General features: G+C 40.5%; 1 protein-coding gene across 2 annotated transcripts in view; it reads left to right on the top strand.

Moving 5' to 3' along the window:
- AATF (apoptosis antagonizing transcription factor) overlaps positions 1–22174 on the top strand; it is a 228590-nt gene that overhangs the window by 12605 nt on the left and 193811 nt on the right. For both annotated transcript variants that reach the window (XM_068269363.1, XM_068269364.1), the window contains exons 2-3: positions 1485–1682; positions 13566–13820. In XM_068269363.1, coding sequence (XP_068125464.1) covers positions 1485–1682; positions 13566–13820 — 453 coding nt within the window. The remainder of the gene's footprint in view (positions 1–1484; positions 1683–13565; positions 13821–22174) is intronic.

Here is a 22174-nt window from a genome sequence, read left to right on the forward strand (position 1 = left end):
AAGAAGATTTTACATCTGCCTGACATGGTTACGGTTTAGAATTTAGCTGTAAAGATGCCTGTAACCACTGGGGTGGGAGAAAGTTACATATTCACCTAAGAAGGCGGCTCTGGATCCCTTGGAGCCTTCACAGTCCTCTCTGTGTCCCCTCGTACCACTGCCGGGCCCCCAGTTTCAGTGTCCAACTTCAGTGTCGAAAAAGTACTTGATTCTCCAACTATTTCTGAAGACAAGCGGCTCCGTACTGTGCAATCGCAGTATGGAGCTGCTCGTCTTTGAGGGTACACGGAGACCCGAAGACGCAGTTAAGGGATCCAGAGCCTTCCCTCTTCTTAGGTGAGTATGTAACTCCCCCTCCCAGTGGTTACAGGTGCCTTTAAAATTTCAGATCTGAAACTGTTTTATTTACCATTAATTCTACACATACAATTCATTATCTTATAAGTTTACTTTCAGTTTAAATTTGGGTGACAGCTCACCCTGCTGCACAAATTTGGGGGGTTGTTAAATATTATTACCCCTCTGAGTCATCGTAACTCAGAGGGAGAAGTAATTTGATGTCCGGCAATCACACCACATCCTTGAATTACCTCATGCACGGCGTGCAGTCTACAGCATTACTGCAATAGCTTTAGCACTACATGGCGCGCGGTAGGCGCCGAAAAGCCCTGCTTCAACAGATGAGGCAGGTAACCAGGTGGGCCCCCCTTATTACTTAGCCCCCTCCCCAGTATAGATAGCCAGGTGTGCCTGCAGTATTAAAGTGTACCAGAGAACGCTTAAGATTTGATACTTACCCAGGGCTTCCTCCAGCCCCATAACCACCTGCGAGTCCCTCGCCGTAGCTAAGTGTGCCCCCAGTATTAAGTAACCCCTTCTCCAGTATAGGTAGCCAGGTGGGCTGCTAGTGCTAAGTAGCCCACTCCCCCAGTATAGGTAGCTGATATGCCTCTCACTTCCTCCCTCTCTGCAGAGTCACAAGTGGAGAATAAATTAGGTTAATCACTGGCACTCGGCTTCCACCACCAATCTCAATTCAGCCGCACAACTAGCGTCCTCTCTATGGCCACAGCATATCACTATTTCATGTGACCCACTGGCACGTACTGGCAGCAGGTCACATGAGACACTGCAGTAGTCATGAAGATAGGACGATGGAAGCGGGGCTGAAGGAAGAAGTAGAGCTGGTGAGTAACCTCATTTATACGCTGCATAAAAAGAGTAAGAGCAGAGTACACAGCTGCGGCAAATTCGGCCCTGCATTGGTGGGCCGGTTTGAAAAAAACAAAACGGGTCAGGTATGGCCCGTGGGCTTTAGTTTTCTGGTGAATGTTTTAACCCTATTAGACACTGTCCACAACCCAGGCAATTTCTGATTGATTAGACTCTGCATAAATAGGCCTGTTAAATGATCAATCATGTTTAGTTTCCATGATATTGTTACTGACATGTTTCTTTGTCAATTCATTTTTATATTTTTCTAGCCACGGCAGCAAAAGTTATTGAAAAATTTGATGAAGGTGAAATTGAAGATGATGATGATGGTGCCATAATACTAAAGAACCTGAAGAAACGCACAGTTACCTTTCTCTCTGATACTGATAAAAGATACCAGGGAAAGGCAACGTCTCGGAAAGACCTAAAAGCGGAGTTTGAGCAGCAGTCTTTCTCTGAAGATTCTGGTAAGTTAAAGGACCGTTTCAAGAATATTAGCACATCTCGCCCTGCACATGGTGCATAGTGATGATCCAAAGTTTCCCATACAAGCATATTTCGCTCAATCAACAAAGGGAAGAAATTGAGCCTATCAAAGCCAGCAGTTGCGGAACCATTAGCAGCCAGTTGACTAATTAACCTTTGACAAGGGTTTTGTATGCCAAAAGTTAGTTGCTTTTTCTCATTGCTAAACAGAGCACATTTGCAAACTTTAATGAAGCAAAGCAACCCTGCTTTCTACCTTAAAGGGGAACTGAAGAGAGAGGTATATGGAGGCTGTCATGTTTATTTCCTTTTAATCAATACCAGTTGCCTGGCAGCCCTGCTGGTCTATTTCTCTGCAGTAGTATCTGATTAAAACCAGAAACAAGCATGCAGCTAGTCTTGTCAGATTAGACTTATAAGTCTGAACCACTGAAACACCTGATCTGCTGCATGTTTGTTCAGGGGCTATGGCTAATAGTATTAGAGGCAGAGGATCAGCAGGGCTGCCAGGCAACTGGTATTGTCTAAAAGGAAATAAACATGACAGCCTCCATATACCTCTCTCTTCAGTTCCTCTTTAAAGTGGTCTGAAACTCCGACATAACATTCAATAAAAATGTATTTTCCTACTTTTTATTACTCATACAGTTATCATATTTGCTTTTGTGCATAAGTTATATTGTCTGTTTACAAATTACAAGTTTCCAAAGTGTAGTTTATCGTACCCTGAAAACTGGCTGTGCATTTTATTCAAACTGCTTTATATTACATATATTAACATCTTTTAATGAGCTTTTCTGAACTGTGTGTGTATCTGAAGCATAGAGTTCCTTTTCACTTGTTAGACTGTGTTTACATACATTGTAACAACATTGAAATGTAAACAAAGATACCGTTATCTACATTTTGGATCCAGATTGAAGCTGAATAGCAGGACAAAGTGCTTTTGTTTAACCATTTCAGTGACGTTCTGCTAAAAAAAATTCTGGGATAGTAGCTTTCAAGCTGTGAGGATTCTTTTAGAGCAAAGTGGAATTGCTGGCCCTCGGACCACTTTAAACTGGTCAAGTGACCTGCAGCTATTTTTGTTTCTTAAAATCAGTGTGTCCAGGAGCTGTGTCTCTAACACTGCTTGATCACCCCTTTTACTCTTCTGTTGTGTGATTTAATTCCCTCCGCCAGACTGCTGCATCAGTGTAAAGCAGGCCATACATGCATCCATTTTTACTGGCAGATTCAATCACGGTGATTGAATATGCCAGGTATCTGCAGCGCAATAAGCCACATCGATTTTAATGTTAATAAATCTGTGACAAAAATCAATCAAAATTACAGTGGGATGCGAAAGTTTGGCCAACCTTGTTAATCTTCATGATTTTCCTGTATAAATCGTTGGTTGTTACGATAAAAAATGTTAGTTAAATATATCATATAGGCAGGGGCCCCAACCGTCCCGTTTTCGCCGGAATGGTCACGGGTTGGGGGAGGGGTCCCGCTGCCCCGGGATAGCCCCCCCTTGTGTCCCGGCAGGCAGCGGAGGTAAAAAGAGGATCGAGGCGCCAGCCGGCGGCTTTGGTGTGTGGGATGCGGGTCTGGGATAAGAATGTCCCCCTCTCCCTCCGAATGTGCCCCCCAGTGTCCCCCTGTATGGAGAGATACGAGTGCAGCAGAGCGGCAGTCTTACCATCTTCCTCGCGTACCGGGCATCTCTTGCTTCCATCTACTTCCTGTGACATCACAGGAAGCGGAGAAGACGAGATGCCCGTACGCGACGAGGAATGGTAAGACTGCCCGCTCTGCTGCACTCGTATCTCTCCATAAGGGGGGACACTGTGGGGGGCCCATTGGGAGGGACACTATTATCCCAGACCCGCATCCCACACACCAAAGCCGCCGGCTGGCGCCTCGATCCTTTTTTCACCTCCACACCCAGGGCCATGGGCACCCTCACCCTTCTCCCCACCAGTCAGAGATATAGATAGATAGATAGATAGATAGATATACACAGTGGAGGAAATAATTATTTGACCCCTCACTGATTTTGTAAGTTTGTCCAATGACAAAGAAATGAAAAGTCTCAGAACAGTATCATTTCAATGGTAGGTTTATTTTAACAGTGGCAGATAGCACATCAAAAGGAAAATCGAAAAAATAACCTTAAATAAAAGATAGCAACTGATTTGCATTTCATTGAGTGAAATAAGTTTTTGAACCCCTACCAACCATTAAGAGTTCTGGCTCCCACAGAGTGGTTAGACACTTCTACTCAATTAGTCACCCTCATTAAGGACACCTGTCTTAACTAGTCACCTGTATAAAAGACACCTGTCCACAGAATCAATCAATCAAGCAGACTCCAAACTCTCCAACATGGGAAAGACCAAAGAGCTGTCCAAGGATGTCAGAGACAAAATTGTAGACCTGCACAAGGCTGGAATGGCCTACAAAACCATTAGCAAGAAGCTGGGAGAGAAGGTGACAACTGTTGGTGCAATTGTTCGAAAATGGAAGGAGCACAAAATGACCATCAATCGACCTCGCTCTGGGGCTCCACGCAAGATCTCACCTCGGTATATATAGATATTTATTTTTTTTGACTAGGGGTATGTCAGGGGGTTTGGCTTAAGTGTCCCGGTTTCTCATCTCAAAAAGTTGGGAGGTATGTATAGGAGACGCACTGTGATATTTGAGAAGTGTAATGAAGTTTATCGGATTTACAGAAAGTGTGCAATAATTGTTTAAACAATATTAGGCAGGTGCATAAATTTGGGCGCCACAAAAAAGAAATGAAATCAATATTTAGTAGATCATCCTTTTGCAGAAATTACAGCTTCTAAATGCTTCCTGTAGGTTCCAACGAGAGTCTGGATTTTGGTTGAAGGCATTTTGGACCATTCATCTTTACAAAAAATCTCTAGTTCATTCAGGTTTGATGGCTTCCGAGCATGGACAACTCTCTTTAACTCACACCACAGATTTTCAATTATATTCAGGTCTGGGGACTGAGATGGCCGTTCCAGAACGCTGTACTTGTTCCTCTGCATGAATGGATCCTTGTCTTATTGAAAGATCCAGCCCTGGCACAGCTTCAGCTTTGTCACTGATTCCTGGACATTGGTCTCTAGAATCTACTGATACTGAGTGGAATCCATGCTTCCCTCAACTTTGACAAGATTCCCAGTACTGGCCACACAGCCCCACAGCATGATGGAACCACCACTATATTTTACTGTAGGTAGCAGGTGTTTTTCTTGGAATGCTGTGTTATTTTTCCTCCATGCATAACGCCCCTTGTTATGCCCAAATAACTCAATTTTAGTTTCATCAGTCCACAGCACCTTTTTTCAAAATGAAGCTGGCTTGTCCAAATGTGCTTTAGCATACCTCAAGCGGTTTTGTTTGTGCTGTGAGCGAAGAAAAGGCTTCCTCTGCATCACTCTTGCATACAGCATCTCCTTGTGTAAAATGCGCCAAAAGGCTTGAACGATGCACAGTGACTCCAACTGCAGCAAGATGATGTCGTAGGTCTTTGGTGCTGGTCTGTGGAGTGACTGTTCTCACCATTCATCGCTTCTGTCTAGCCGAGATTTTTCTTGTTCTGCCACTTCGAGCCTTAACTTGAACCGAACCTGTGGTCTTTCATTTCCTCAATATGTCCCTAACTGTGGAAACATAAACAAGATAACCGCACTCCAGGATGTGGTTGTATGCTGGTGCTGGGTTCCAAGTCTGCTCAGAATACATGTATTGAAGAAAGGAATCCGCACACAGACTTGTAGGAACGTTGCTTGAAATTTATTGTTCCCCCACACACATATGTGATCTGACCGTAATGGCCGACTATCGTTTCAGGGCTTGCAAGGGGTCCCCTTTGTCAAGGCATCGGCAGAAGAAAAAACATGTACACACCAATACTGCAAAGTAACAGAATAAATTCACTCACATCGTTAGCCCCTTCCCACACTGGGCGGGTACAATCAGGTAGCCGTTTATCATTACACAGTTAATTAGATCATCAGCGCTTTTTGAAAATAAACATATTCAAAATTTAGCTCCTTACCTTATTGCCACTGTCATCACCATATCAGCACATCATGACACCAAGGTGGAGAGATGGCCAAAGGGGTCTCTGAATTTTGAATATGTTTATTTTCAAAAAGCACTGATCTAATTAACTGTGTAGTGACAAACGGCTACCTGATTGTACCCGCCCAGTGTGGGAAGGGGCTAATGATGTGAGTGAATTTATTCTGTTACTTTGCACTATTGGGGTGTACATGTTTTTTCTTCTGCCGATGCCTTGACAAAGGGGACCCCTTGCAGGCCCCTTAACGATCGTCGGCCATTACGGTCAGATCACAGAATACATGTGTGTGTGGGGGAACAATAAATTTCAAGCAACGTTCCTACAAGTCTGTGTGCAGATTCCTTTCTTCAATACATGTAACTGTGGAAACAGACAGCTGAAATCTCTGAGGCAGCTTTTTGTATCCTTCCGCTAAACCATGATGGTGAACAATCTTTGTCTTCAGGTAATTTAAGAGTTATTTTGAGACCCCCATGTTGCTAATCTTCAGAGAAAATTAAAAGAGAAGGGAAACTTACAATAGACTCCCTTAAATACCAGGGCTGTGAAGTTGGAGTCGGCGTCGAGGAGTCGGAGTCGGGCAATTTTGGGCACCCGGAGTCGGAGTTGGAGTCGTGGTTTCATAAACTGAGGAGTCGGGTGATTTTTGTACAAAATCCACAGCCCTGTTAAATATTAGACTGAGGAGTCGGAGTTGGGGCCATTTTGGTTACCTGGAGTCGGAGTCGTGGTTTCATAAACTGAGGAGTCGGAGTTGGAGTCAGAAGATGTTTGTACCGACTCCACAGCCCTGTTAAATACTCTTTCTCATAATTGGATTAACCTGTGTATGTAGGTCAGGGGTCACTAAGCTTACCAAGCCAATTTGAGTTCCAATAATTAGTTTGAAAAGATTTTGGAATCAATAAAATGACACATTTATGCACCTGTCTAATTTTATTTAAACAATTATTGCATACTTTCTGTAAATCCAATAAACTTAATTTCACTTCTCAAATATCACTGTGTGTGTCTCCTATATGATATATTTAACTGATATTTTTTATCGTAACAACCAACGATCTATAAAGAATCATGACGATTAACAAGGTTGCCCAAACTTTCGCATCCCTTTCTAAGATCAAACCGGATGGTAAATTTGGGCGCTCAGACGCGGCGGTAGAGCAGCGGTAGGTCGACGGCCCATAATGTGGCACTGTACTGAACTTGGCAATGCTGCAGTTCGATAGATTTTCAATAGATTTTATGTGTTTCATAATAGGCTATTTGATTTCAGTCTGATCATAATAATTGTTGTATTAACTATTTTCTGTGACTGGAGGTTACACTTTAAAAACATAATGGAAAAACTTTGAAATGTCTTCATTGATTTCTTCAAAAGCATTCTTTTTTTTTTTTTTTCTCCTAGACTTTAATACTGTATGATTAATTTGATATTTGTTTAGAGCTCCACCTGCTGTTTTGGCTGAGAAGCACTTTAGTGAACATAAGATAACTCTACAGTGAGAAATGGGGCCTTATTTTTAGTCTCCTGGGCAGGAAACCTTGCCCTTTTTTTTAATGATATAGATTATTTTGTCATATTTCCTATGTTTTTAAAAGAATGAAAATGTCACACCAGCTAAATAGAGAGTTCACACAAATAGGCAAAAGGAGTGTTCTGCTGTGCTGCCACCAGCTCCCAATCTCCAGTGCCAAAGAATTCAATGATCTGTGTTGCTCACAGTACACATGTCGGCAGTAAAGTGGCCTTGTGCCTGCCAAACCACTGAATGTTGTGTTGGGGCTACGACCAAAATACCTTGATAGACTGTACAACACCCTCCACCCTCACCTGTTCTCACTCTATTGCCCAGCCCTCTTCCCAGTTGGATTGTATAGGTTGCTGCATCTATTAAGTGTGCTTTTACGCTATACGGTTTTACATGCATTTTAAAAAACATATTGCACATGGTTTTCTATAGAAAATCAGCTTTCACACATGTGCATTTGCATTTTTTCTTGAAAGCATAGGCTGTATTTTTCTGGAAAACGCTTCTTCTTAAAGCAAACCTTAACCCTGGCACAAAAAAAAAAAAAATGTTAACTTCCACAAGGCCCCTGCAGCCGTCCGGTGCCCTCGACGCTCCTCGAGTGTCAACCGGTCCCCGCTGTGCGTTAGTTTACTTTTTGGGCGACTGGAAGTTGGACCCCGGCCACGCATATTCTTCTCCGCCTTGCCGCCGTCAAGCGCGTCCTGCACCTGCGCAGGACCTGTTAAAGAACAAGCGACACCCATGCTAACCTAGAAATAATAAAACACATATATAAGTAGATAAATACTACTTTTACTTACATAACAGATGTATTGTGCTATCCACGGAACGATTCCTGTGAATTTTATAAAGGAAAAGCAGAGAACCCTACTCTAGGCAGTGGCCATCTTGCCAAGTTAATGCTGACATCCTATCCTCCCTGACTCTGGTTTTCCCCCCTCCCTTCTCTTGCTCATTGTGTATTTATTAGTTGGCCTCCTCCCAGAGTCTTTTTTTTTTTTTTTTTTTTTAATTTACACATTCAATCACTGAGTCACCTCAGCCTTGCTTGTAAACACAAGTGATCAGCTAGGCAGGGAAATAAATGGAAGAGGAGGAATATATTCTAGATAAAAAGAACTCCCAGCATTCAAAAGAACTCCCAGCATTCAACTTTTTGGCACTGTTTGGCACTAGGGCCAGTGCTCCTAAAGCATGTGATAACTACAAACTATAACAGCAGAAAAAGTTTTGAATGCAGGATTAGCATCTTTATCACTTAATAAACTCAGACCAGTTGCTGTTGAAATTAGATTTTTATGGTGACAATACCGCTTTAAGGTTCATTTTAAAGAGAACCCCAGGCGGCATTCTCAAATTCTAATAGGACCCAGAGGCGTGTCATGTGCACAAAGACATGCCTCTGGGTCGCTGTATCGCTGCTGCCAGCCCCCCCTGTGCCACGCTATTCGGATGTCAGTAATGTATGCCGCCTCGGGTTCTCTTTAATTGTCATTAGAATCTCATTATAGTAAACTCCAAGGGACCAGGAAGCAATGCTCACCACTCTGCACTGCATTTTTCCCCTCTATTGCCTAGGCTTTCCCCTTCAATTATACTGGCACCATTCACACTTCACACCACTTGTGCTATAAAAAAGTGCATCCCGGCATATTCTGAGCTGGTAAAGGCAGATGGCCTCTTCACTTGTATTGAAGGAGGCTGCACCATTCTGTGTAAACCACTTTGCACTGCAGATAGTGTGATGAGACCCAAGTCTTTTCCTCTGTTACTAGAAAAGTATACCTTTATTGCAGGATGATTAATGTGATAGAATCATTAATAGCTAGATAATATTTATTTATAGATTGTCTTTTCAGATCAGATTTCAGAGTCTGCTTTCAGTCTAGCATTTGTTCAAAAATTATTAAACATTTCAGACATTTTGAGGTAAAAGTGTCTTTCTTCTGTTAAGTTTATAATTTATTTTTATTTATTTTTTTGTGGGGAAAAAATGGTATTCTGGCATAGGATCTTCAATTAGTATCTCAAAACATACCTGAAGCAAAAAACAACCTTATGATACAATGAATTGTATGTGTAGTATGAATAATGAATAGAACATTAGTAGCAAAGATATGAGTCTCATTTTTGTTTGTTATATAGCTTTTTTGCATTGCATCATTCTGTCACATTTGCATATTTAAAACCACACAATGTATTTAAAGCTAGAAAACAAAGTAGAAAAGATGAACCTTTGATCTTTCCTGCAGTAAAACCTTATCGCCATCTGTCGTTCCCCCCCACCACCATTTCATGGCTGGGTGGACTGTATTTGACCCAGTGGGTTGAATAGCTCAGAGAAGCTCTTTTGCATAGATAACTGATGTTTTAACTCTTCCTGTACTGGTAAACAATATGAGGCTATTTTCTTTTATACTAATGTTCTATTTCTTACCTGTACTACACATACAATTCATTCTCATAAGTTTATTTACTCTTCAGATTTGCTTTAAATATTTGCAAATGTAATCGTTGTAACTTCACATTTTCAAAGTACTAATTTTCAGTTGATAGAACATCTTATCAGTACCCAAGTCAGTGAGGTGTGGATAAATCTTAGGGCTATGTACACCCTAACACTACAATGAGCACCTGTTTTTTCCCGTATTGCCTGTAGATGCACACTTCACTGACATTAAAGGCTTGCAGGCTTCTAAAGTCTACAATATTACTTCTAGGCCTTTGTTAAAGTGTAATAATTAAATGTGACTGCTAAAAGGTCTCCAGAGGAGACTGATATAAAATATTAGTGTATTTTAATGTTCTGCAAACTCAGCAGTTACCGGTATTCTTCTTTTAACTTGGACTGCAGAAGTACTTCCCATTGTATATTCAAGTAAACCTGTCATCGTAGAAATGTAAGCTTTGCTGGCTTTGTTGTTTGAGAAGTTCTTATTTCCCTGGCTTTCTCATCCAGTAGCTTTACCAGCTTGTGAGTAATTGATGCAGAACAAGCGTGCAGGTCCGTATATCTCTAATGGTCCAGTAAGGAAACTGCCAGTGAGTGTCCTTTTTTTTTCTATTGCTGCACTCTGTGGGCTCTATTCACAAAACTTCTCATAAATGACTCCTCATCTAATTGATAAAAATAACCTTTCAGCACATTTACAGGCACAATAATCACTCAAAGTGAGTTGTTCCTGATTAACTTCATTTCAATATTACTTTTTTTTTACCTTATTTTTGCTCTTCGAGAGTTTAAAAGAGTAACATAGATAAGATGAAAACTGGTGAAAACAGGTGAAAATGTTTTGTGAATCATGCCCTGTGTAACAAGCTATGAAAAATATTTCTCAGCAAGTGTGATTCAATAAACAATTGGAAAATCCCCATTCTAAAGTCATAACATGGCAATGACCCTCTCCTAGAAAGGGTTATTTAATTGAGTTCCAAAGAGAACAACTTCTGAATGGACACAGGAACAGCAGCTCTTTACTTCCAAATTCATTTGCCTGGATAGGGATCTTACCCCCTTTGAGATGACCTGTTTTGTTTCCCAGATTCCGATTTGCAGTGTGCAGGGAGCAAACTGCAAATCGGAATCTGAATCGGATGTAAAAACTGATTAAAAAGCGGAATCTGAATCGGAATCGCTTGCAGTGTGCAAAAGGCCTTAGTATGTTCTATGATCTGCTCTTGACTGCTATCTATGATTCCTCTCCCCCTTATGTGATTAAATGGTCGTTAACTATAATAATAATCCTAACATCTACCGTATATAGTGCTTTTCTCCTGCTGGACTCAAAGCACTAAAGAGCTGCAGCCACTAAGGGTGCGCTCAAGATGCCACCCTGCAGTGCCCAAGGACTCCTTACTGAATAGGTACTGCCCCTATCCAGGATTCAAACCCTGGTCTCCCATGTCAAAGATCATAACTAGCACACTATCCAGCCACTATAAGGTCGCAGTGCTTGTAATTTCAGCGACTTTCTTCCCACAGAGAGCTGTTCTTCTCCTTTTTCTTTCTCTCTTCTTTTCCCTGTTGTTAGTTACTTGGGTGCTTATCTGTTATTTTTATTGAGTTATATGGGATTTTACAACCGTGATTATTTAAGAAAGTTCTGCAGGATGTTTCTATCGGATGATTAGATATATATATTTATAATGGATCCATTACAAAGGACCTAGTGGACATTGGATCTGGGATACTTGTATAATTGAATTTGTGGTTTGTCAGTAGCAAATATATTTATATGTCAGGTGATGGCATGATGTGCTGTTTTTGATTTTATCACTGTGGCTATCTCTACGGGTATAAGATTAATTCTTATTTCTTTCATGCAAATTAAAATATAATGCCTTTAAACAGAAAAAAACCCACTCTGTTCTTCCACAGATGTCATTTCTCTAATGCTAGGTACACACCATACAATTTTCTGTTAGATTTACCGGCCAGATAGATTTTTTTCCAACATGTTGGAAAAAATCTATCTGGCAGGTAAATCTAAAGCTAGCCATACATCTAGAGATTCTGATTTAATCGATAAAGCGAACAACTTTATAAGGGAATCGACTTCAGTGTGCTTGATAGAAAGTCAATCGACTTGTGACCTGCACACTACAAGTGATATCCTATGCAATTCACATTCGATCTGACCAATGTTGTTTCTCCATGCTCTGAATGCAAAAATCGATTCAGAGTCGATCGAATGATACGCAAACAGCAGTTGATTCCTGTGTGATCGACAGATACCTTGCATCCTGCTCGATTGACTAAGCTGGTCGATTCGACATAAAATCAGCCATTTTCATCGATTGTGAATTCTGGAACAAACTCTATTTTCTCTCCATAAAATGATCGAATCAAGTGGTCGATCGTACAGACAAATCGCTAGATGTATGGCCACCTTAAAATAAAATTGTATGGTGTGTACCTAGCAGCCTTTGATGAATTGATGCCATGCTTGGTACACATCATACAATTTTTTCTTTTAGATTTACCTGCCAGATAGATTTTTTCCAACATGTTGGAAAAAAAATCTATCTGGCAGGTAAATCTAACAGAAAATCTAACAGAAAATTGTATTGTGTGTACCTAGCATAAAGGTAGCCATACATCTAGCAATTCTGTTCAGTCGACAAAGTGATCGACTTTATTAAGTAATCAACTTCAATATGGTTGATCGAAAGTCGATCGACTAGTGACCCACACACTACAAACAATATCCTATGCGATTCACATTCGATATGAATGATGTTGTGTCTCCATGCTCTGAATTCAAAAATCTATTCAGAGTCAGTCGAATAACATGTGAACAGTAGCTGATTCCTGTGCGATTAACCGATATCTTGCATCCTGCTCGATTGACTAAGCTGGTCGATTCGACATGAAATCAGCCACTTTTCCTTGATTGGGAATTCTGGAACACACTCAATTCTCTCTCGATTTTATAAAAGATTGAATCGAATAGTCAATCATACAGCCAAATCGCTAGATGTATGGCTACCTTAAAGAGAACCTGAACTGAAAATAAAAAGTCAAAATAACCATGCACAGGTCCTACTACCCTCCTGTGTAGTCTACTCCAAATCTTTCTCCACTCCTGCATCCCATTTGTCCACTGTGATCAATGGAATTCTCTGTCCTCCATTTTGAAAATGGCCATCAGCCCATAACCGCTTCCTGGTCAGCACACTGTTAAACTGATATCAACCACTTGAACCATAGGGACACATGGACATTACATTGCACTGCACATTCAGTTGTAACTGACAGCTGCTGATATATAACTGACAGCAACTGGTATATTTCAGTTCTGACAAAATGTTGTCAGAACTGGAAGGGATCACTGTAAGAAGAAAATGGTGAGCTTCTGAGAGGAACAGATGGTGAGGTTAGTATGTAATATTCATTTGCAGGTTCATCATGTGTTTATTTTAAATATTACTCGCTTCAGGTTCCCTTTAAGGTAGCCTTGCAGTGTAGCACAGTCAGCAACTAGTTCCCGGAAGTGACACGTCCTCTGCATCATGGCTTCAGATTACAATGGTCACATGTGAGACAGCACTTTTTTTTTCCCCAGTGAACCCCAGAATAATTGGGTAATTTACATGTAAATGCAAAATCTAAAGAATTTGCCAGGTCTTTTCTCCACTCCAACACAGTTTTCCAACCACAACTTTTACATAATTGATAAATAAAATTCTATTTCAAAAGATGATTACTGGTAAATGTTATTGTCTCATTTTTGTTTTTATAGATGAAAATGAGTCACAAGGTGATGATTATTCCATTATGGATAAAGCAGAAGAAGAGGATGGGGAGGACGAAGATGATGATGATGATGATGATGAGGGTAGCCAGAGTGCTGAGCAGGACACCGATACTGAACAGGACTCTGAAGAAGAAGCTGCAGATGAACATGACATGGAAGAATCAGATGAAGTACAAACGTTTTCCAAGGAAAAGGTTTCCTCAGATGTTGCTAAGGGTCAAGGCATTAAGAACCAGATTGGTAAGTCATAATTGTAAGTTGTAATTGTCAATGTTTTTGTAATCCTACAATGGTTTGTCATAAGAATTTGTAGTAAGAACTATGCCATGATAGTCATTGAAGATGGGTCAGGTCTCTAAGATGTGTAGCTAAACCCTTGTGGTAAAAATCCAACTAAACCTGAAATTAAACAAGGCAAATTATAATAGCTATCAGGTTGATAACTTAATATTAACAGTATGTAGAAGCAATGTGATTGGCAACATGCCTGTTTCCTGGGCCAGATTTGATTGCTAAACTCCACTGCAGCTCTTGTCACCTGTGAATGCAGCCAGTGGGCGGGGTCGTCACGTAAACCTTGTGATACTCCTAGTAAAAAGAGTAGCAGATACCGGTGTTATGTCTGATCATGCTGCCCGGAAACTCCCTTCCACACTGCCTTTCACGCATGCTCAGTGGAAAGTAAATTAATCAAAAGTAAAAAAAAAAAAAAAATCAAAATTAAAAATCAAAGTATTAAGTCCGGTGATGTGTCTGATTGTGCTGCTTGTAAATTTGAACTGCCCTACGCTCCCCACATTTTAAGTGTAGAAAGGGGACCCCCCGGACTACCTCTGTGCTAAATTGCAGCTCCCGAGCCCTGCTAGTTCCTAAGATAGGTTACAGAAACAGGGCTGCAATTTGGAATAGAGGTAGTTCAGGGGAGGGGGGGTAGTTCAGGGGAGGTCCCCTCCCTACCCTGAAAATTTGGGGAGTGTAGGAGGTGTGGAAGCGGAGATATTTAGTGTTTTACCACCGGCACCATAATTATATAGGAAAGTGACCTCTCCTGCTGCGCAAGCGGGGCAGGGCAAATTTACAAGCAGCACAATTACACAAATCACTGGACTTACTGCTTTGAAAATTTGCTTTGTTCAGATTTTGGTTTAGTTTTTATTGTTGTCCAATGCTGTTGCTAACCACTATGGTACAATTGAGCAACTTGCCACTTTACAGTCTTGCACTGTAACCAGTTTCTATTGCATTTTTATGTCTGGGCATAAGAGCAACACTAAGTGTTATGAGTTTTATACTTAAGGGCATCTCTATTTACAGAATTGTACATGGTTCAGGGTTGCCAAAGTAAATGTTTTTTTTTCCCTCAAAACATTTTTTTTGAATTTTATAAAAGAGTATACAAAGAACAGGACAATATTTGCATTGCGCAAGAAGTTAGAAGTCACAGATACAGATATGTCATAAGATCAATAAACCGGTTATAATCTGTTGAGTGTCAATATACTGATCCAATGGACAATGGTATCTAAACTGGATTAAAAGACAATAACTGACGGCAATTAATTATACAACAGCAACATTTAAAGATATTTTAGAACTAAGTAAAAAAATAGCATACCATAACTTGTGCTCAGACACAAGTTCAAATATTCACTCCTTCTTAATTGAACAACTGTGTGAGATCTTGAAAGGCAGAGAGTGAAGGAATAGAAATTCGTTCACCAAATTAACAGGGGGGTTAGGAAGATTGTCAGCAGGGGGAAAAGTATTCGGGGGAAATGAGGAAGGTTGTGAACAAACTCTATAGGTAATATTGGCATTTAAGAATGGGTATAGACTCAATAGTCTATACAAGGCTAGACTGAACAAACATAATGGACATGATACCTACATTAGGTAACCAGTTAAATACAATATAGCAAATGTACTTCTACACATAAGAGTATCCTCATATCCATTGTTTCAACTATCATGTGGCCAATGCACTTCCAAGGTAAAGGGAATTGGTCCAGAGCATTTTGAATTTCTAATATTCGTCTCCATCTGTACATTGACCTCAACTTGATGTTTCAGCAGGCAGATGGACTAAAATAAATGTTTAAAAACAGAAGGCAATAAAAGTAAACTTAACGCCTCTTGGGATAAGACCTCAATGGTGAGGTCAAGAATTGTAATTTTAATGAGCCAAATGAACAAAACTCTCACAGATTGCAGTCTATTTCCAATACACAGTAATATATACCCTTGTAAGTTTACCTTTCACCTCCCAATTTTAAACAGTTTTTATTAATTTTATTTCATTTTGGCTTCTTTGAACCACATACATAATCCGTACCTCCCAACTTTTGGAGCTAGGAAAAAAAGGGACACTAAGACACGCCCCTGCACACCTTTAACCACGCCCCAATTTTTCAAAAATGCCACGCCCCTCCCCTATACAGTTTCCCCGGCGTCCTATGCAGAGATTGGCGCAAAAAGCGAAGGTAGGCAAGCTATTTAAAGAATAATCACAGCACACGTGATAAAGTATATAAATTAGAGTAAACAGCTCTACATGAAGAGTTATCAATATATTAAATAAGAAAATAAAGACTGAAATGTGCAAAATATTAAATCCTTTATTTCTGGCAAAAAAAAACTTCACATATCAGAAATGTTAACACAGTGCCTACAAGCGCATAACTCTAGTCCCAGGACTGTAAATGCATAAAATCACACAACTATCCCTAATTAAGGATCTTGTATCACAATATGGGTTATTAATAAAAGCAATAGCAAAGAGGTATGCAACCAATATGATTGATACATAAAGGCTTTCTAGCACTTCACAAGCATATTGAAAGATAAGATATCTACCTCACTATTCAAATGCTCTGTAACCAGATAGCCAGGGTAGATATCCCTGTCTCACTCTCTCTAAACTTCAAAGACATTCCTTGCTGAGCCTATAGTTTTATGTTGTTGTGTTGCTGATGAAGTTCAGCATGAGACAAAGCTGCAGAGTGTGATGTATGTATTTTAGTGTTCTCTGCAAAGACTCTGGGCAGTGAAACAGTTAACTGCAAACTCTCCTGCTCTGTGAAGAGGTCAGGACATTTGACCAGTGCAAATCGACAGCGTCATGGCGAAAACGTGACACTTGGCCGGTCTGCATATTCATACCAACCCGTATGGAGGGTATATGCCTTTGTTTTTTTGTTTGTTTTTGTCCATAAATGCAGAGAGGGACTATGTAGCCCAAGTGGGGGGTCAAGTTTGTTCTCCCCACCAGCCTTCTGTTGTGCCACTGCCGTAGCACACAGATGTGAGAGTAATTATTTATGTCGCATTAATCCGTGCCACAAAATTACTTTGCCTTTTGGTTTCCAACCACATTCCCCTCCCCCATTTTCTTTTTATAGCATTGTTTATATTTGTAAGAAAAGGGTGGTGTTCACATGACTGCTGCTGCTCTGTGGAATCATCATTTTTGAGTGTGGCTGAGCCATGCTGTCCTGTGGGGCTGGGCTGCCAGTTGCCAACCTCGCAGTCAGAATAAAAGAGAGGGTGTGTCTGGAATGCTACTTAAAGGGACCCGAGCACCACATCTAATGCATATATAAAACAAACATCTTAAGGGAGGTTGGTAAATGCTGTGGGCTTTTAGGGTGGGCAGCATGCATTTACTTACCTAGGGAGGAGGGCATTTGCCATCATTGGATGGATCATAGCAAGGACTAATGTTGACCATGTGACAGCTACAGTTTTTATCAAAACAAAAGTGGTAAGGGCAAAACATAACTGATGTTGTTAGAGGGAGGGTTAGTGTAATGAAAAGTGAAGTTGGATAGAAATTTGAAACTAGGAACAGACATAAATAGATTATCATCCAACTGTCCTCTCTGACTGAACATTTGGGGGACCTGCAGTCCTCTGGGTTTTCATATTTCCCCTCAGCAGCCTCTCCTTGCCTTAGGAATGCTTATTCTGCTCAGCCGTACATATATGCCTGTCTGTTAACCTGGTTTGCTTGTGTGTAAATATGTGTAGTTAATCTCACCAATACAATAAAGCATATTTTAATTGAGGGGAAAAAAACTTCACTTCCCACAGCATAAATACACTTATTTTCCTGCGGCTATTCTATTTTATATGCTGCTGTACATTACTTTGAACATAAAAGGATTCTGGTAAGGATCGTGATAACAGATGAAAATGTAAGTTACTCAAAAGGTAATCCTTTTCATTAGTTCATTTGAAGGTGTCTTTGGGTGGTAATTGTTTTAAAGAATTAAATCATTAATTTTCTGCAGCCAACACATCTCGGCAGGTTTGACAAGTAATCCTGCTGGCTCACCATATATAATGCACCGCCCCATGGTTCAGACACACTCTCTTTAATTATGGGACTTCTAATTTTGGCTACTGCCCAGATGTGACTGTCTTTTAAAACTGTAGGAGATCACATGAACCCTCCGAAACTACCCTTCCACCACGATCATGCATTTCATCAAACACAGACAAGTGATGTAATGGGATTCTATGGCATTTCTGTGTAGTAAAAAAAATGTTAAGTACAAACAGGTAAACCAGTAATGGTGAGAGAAAGAATGGACCCCATAGGATGCAATATTTTTCATGGACTTTGTCGGTGTTTGCAGGAGGCAAGGAATCTTACTCATGTTTGCCATAGTATCTTTAATATTTTTAGAGCACATGTGGCTAACGCTGTGTTTACAAGAGATTTTATTTTTTATGAACCATGCTGGGTTAAAGCTGGACTACAGGCAGGAGCTTTGTCAGAGATTTGAAAAGGTTTTTAAAAGTGTTGCTGAAGAAAGTCTGCCCTCCTCCCAGCAGCTGTTTGTTTCATTGTTCTCCCCCTTTGACTGCTGAATGTAGCAGACTTTTCTATGGCACAGTATTGTGGTCTGTGTCGCCATTATTCTATAACATTATAAGCTCAGCCTATGCTATCATCTTCCCTCTCTGCTGTTTGCTTCTGCATATACTGTATTGCATGAAGGATGACAGGAACCTGCTAAAGAGAACTTAAACAGATTTCTCTTGAATAAAACTGGTTGGATGATTTTCCCAGCATGCAAATCTCTGCTGAGCTAGCAAATTAATCCGTTAGCTGCTAGTCAATTATTCACTGTATTTACCAACTAAATGACTGGCAGCCATTTTGTTAGAATGGCCTCCACTTCCTGCTTGAGTGTAGACTTTCATGTTTGGTGACATCTCTTCTCGACATTACTGCTAGGAGAATGACTCGCTCAGTGATTCTGAATGAAATCTGCTCTGTGAGTGACGTACCTGAGAAGATTTTTAAAGGGACCGTGAAGTAATGTGGTATAATGAGATAAATGTGTAGATGTAGTGTTAATGCTATTTAGAACTTGCCTTTTCCCTATGTTGGTTGTAAAGGCAAATCACTTGGACATTATTCTTAAGGTGGCCATGCACTGGTCTATTTTGTTTTTTACTTTGATCGATTATAACAACCGATAAATGAATCGAATGGATCAAAAATCGAGTTGTCATTTTGATAAAGAATCAATTCTTAACAGGCAATATTCGATCGAATTCAATAAAATGAATCGATCGAATATGTCGGGTTAATTCAATAAATGGAACAAGAATCAAGAGCTTTTTAATTATGTATTCAATCTACTTTTACTCAATCTGATTCATCAGGGTGCTTATTTTGTGACCGTAAATAACCTCCGAACGATTAAAGGTGGAAAAATGGAACAAAAATCAACCCAAGTGTATGGGCAAAAAAAAAATCAATTCATGTTCAATCAATTCATTTATTTTGAATCGATTCTAAGAATCGACAGGTCAATCGATCATCATATAATTGTCCGGTGTATGGTCAGAATTAGTCTCCTTGTGTATGGGCACCTATTCTTACTTGTTCTGTCACTGGTTCCTGCCAAAAGACAGATTTCCTCTCACCTATCCCCACACTCAGCAGTCTTATTTTGGCCCTGTTCGTCATGTTAAGTCTGTTTGTTCTCTGATACATCGCCGGTCACAAGTAGCATGGTAAGTGTGCATTGCTAAGCAGCACCTGACTTATAATGGTTGCAGAAAAATGCCTCCCAGAAAATTTAAAGGCACAGCATGTGCAATTGCATCCACTGTACTAGAAAATACTGGGCCGATATCAATACACTGTCTCTTCCTCTTACTAAAAAACGATTGGTCCACATAAAAATGCTTATGTGTTAACAGGGGGGCTGTGTGAAGGCCTTCCTGTGCCTCTGGGAAATGGGAGCATTACAGGCAATGCCCCAAGGAAGACACGCCTCCCCTTCCCTGTACAGCATGTGTTTTGACTGAATTTATTATGAATGGGGGATGTCATGACGATGGCACTGGTTGTTTTTTTTTTTGGGGGGGGGGGGTCTTGATGCAGTTACACTTTTTATATAACCCCTGGCTCTAGAAGTCGTCACGGGGGCAGAGGGAGGGATGGTGTGAACATGTGGGGGCATCTATGGCTTGCTGTAGGTCCCCATGATTTGTAGTTATGCCCCTGGGTGAGGTTGTTTAATTGTCAATGTTTTTGCAATACGATTAAATAGTAGGACAAACCCTTTGACATCAAATATGGAAGGGGTGTGGCCTGATTGAATACAAATATATCTGAAAAAATACAAAACTTTAACACTTGCAAATTTATACATAAAAACATCCATAGCCGCAACCTGCCCAAATCCCACCCCACAACCCTAGGCCCACCTCCCTCTCTAAACCACCCCACCTACTCTGGAAAGAAAAAGGTCCCTGTGCACAGGGCTAAAGTGAAAGCTGCGCAGCTCAAAAATTGAAGTTTTATAGTCCACCTGCCATGTGCAGGTTGCAGAAAAAAATCGTTGTTGATAGTTGTGATATCTGCAAAAAATAGGATAAGGAGAGGATTCAAAGAGGAAGAAGGACCAAACAACCTCAACTCCCGGCCAGAGAACTCTTGGTACTATGCAGGTTAGTATGTGACCCCAACACAGTTCATAAGCAATATTAAATTGTGTGTCTGCTGTGACTTGGAAGCTGCGATGTAAATGTAAATTTTGTTGCACCGCCTAAATGATGTACTCAGCTGCTTCAGAGTGTCTTGAAATGACAGTCACAGAGTTGCTCAGAAAATCATCTTCAGATAGCACATACTCAGAACAGGTTTTGGCAAAAGTCCATGCACACACGGCCAAATCACTTGTTAGCAAGAAATACAAGCCTGTGTGTATCCATTGTTAGTTTAGCAGATCATGCAGTTGCAACAGGCAATATGAGCGAACCAAACGAGCAATCGGCACATAGATCATCTGTATCAGATTAGTAGATTCTCTTGACAGCAGAAAGCAGAACGCACAGACATATGTGAGTTCAAGTGATGTAACTGTAGCAGGCAATGTAGGCTTGTAAAGCTGTACCACAAGTGTTGGCATAGAGATCACTTGTATGGCATGGTATATGCCCATCGGGCTCTTACTGATCCCAAACGTCTGTTGTCTGTTGAATTGATCATAATGGTGGTATGGTTTATGCTAGGCCAGCTTTAGCATGTAGTGTGGTTTATGGTCTAGAGGGTAAGACAGATACCTACTACACACTGAGTCCTGGGTTCAAATCCCAGCTATGGTATATAAGCATGCTTTTCAAAAAGTACAAATCCTTAAAGTGGTCTAACACCCAGCATTTCAACTTTGCTTTAAAAGATTGCTTACAGCTTATAAACGATTATGCCAAATTTTTTTTTTTTAGCAGAAATTCACTGAATGGATTAAACATGACATTTTAGTGCTGCATTTAGCTAGAAATGCTCCTCGTGCTTGCTTGTTTAGTTACAAATGTATCTATCTACAATGTAACAAACAAACACTGCTCTGAGAGAACAAAGAGGGCTTCCCCGGCAGGCTTTTCAAAGGTCTATTTGTATTACAAATAAAGATACATTTGTAACTACAGATAGGAACGGATGGGGATTCCTAGTTAAATCCAACACTAAAATGTCATGTTTAACCCATTCAGTGAATTTCTGCTTAAAAAAAAAATCTGGCATAATAGTTTGTAAGCTGTAAGCAATCTTTTAAAGCAAAGTTGTAATGCTGGGTGTTAAACCGCTTTAATCATGCTACTTTTTCTATCGAATTGATCATAATGGTAGTATGCTTTATGCTAGGCCAGCTTTAGCATGTAGTGTGGTTCATGGTCTAGAGGGCAAGACAGATACCTACTACACACTGTGTCCTGGGTTCAAATCCCAGCTATGGTATATAAGCTGTTTTGAAAATCTGCAATTCCCTACTTGATGATATAAGTGGATGGATGGATGGATGGATGGGAGGAGGAGGAGGAAGGAGGAGAGAGAGAGATTTTTTGGCTTTTATTCCGGAAAATTCCGTCGGAATTATAAAATTTCCGCGGAATTCCATTTAAGAGGTATAGGAATTCCGTTCCGACCACTGGAATTGGAATTAGCTAATTCCGGCCGGAATCACGGAATTAATAATTCCGCAGAATTTTCCGACCATCCCTATGTGGCTGTGACACGCCACATAAGTGTCTGCTGCCGCCCAATCCGGCCACGGCGCACGGCGTCTCCCGCC

The sequence above is a fragment of the Hyperolius riggenbachi genome, chromosome 2 (assembly GCF_040937935.1).
Source record: "Hyperolius riggenbachi isolate aHypRig1 chromosome 2, aHypRig1.pri, whole genome shotgun sequence".
Classification (NCBI taxonomy): Eukaryota; Metazoa; Chordata; class Amphibia; order Anura; family Hyperoliidae; genus Hyperolius; species Hyperolius riggenbachi.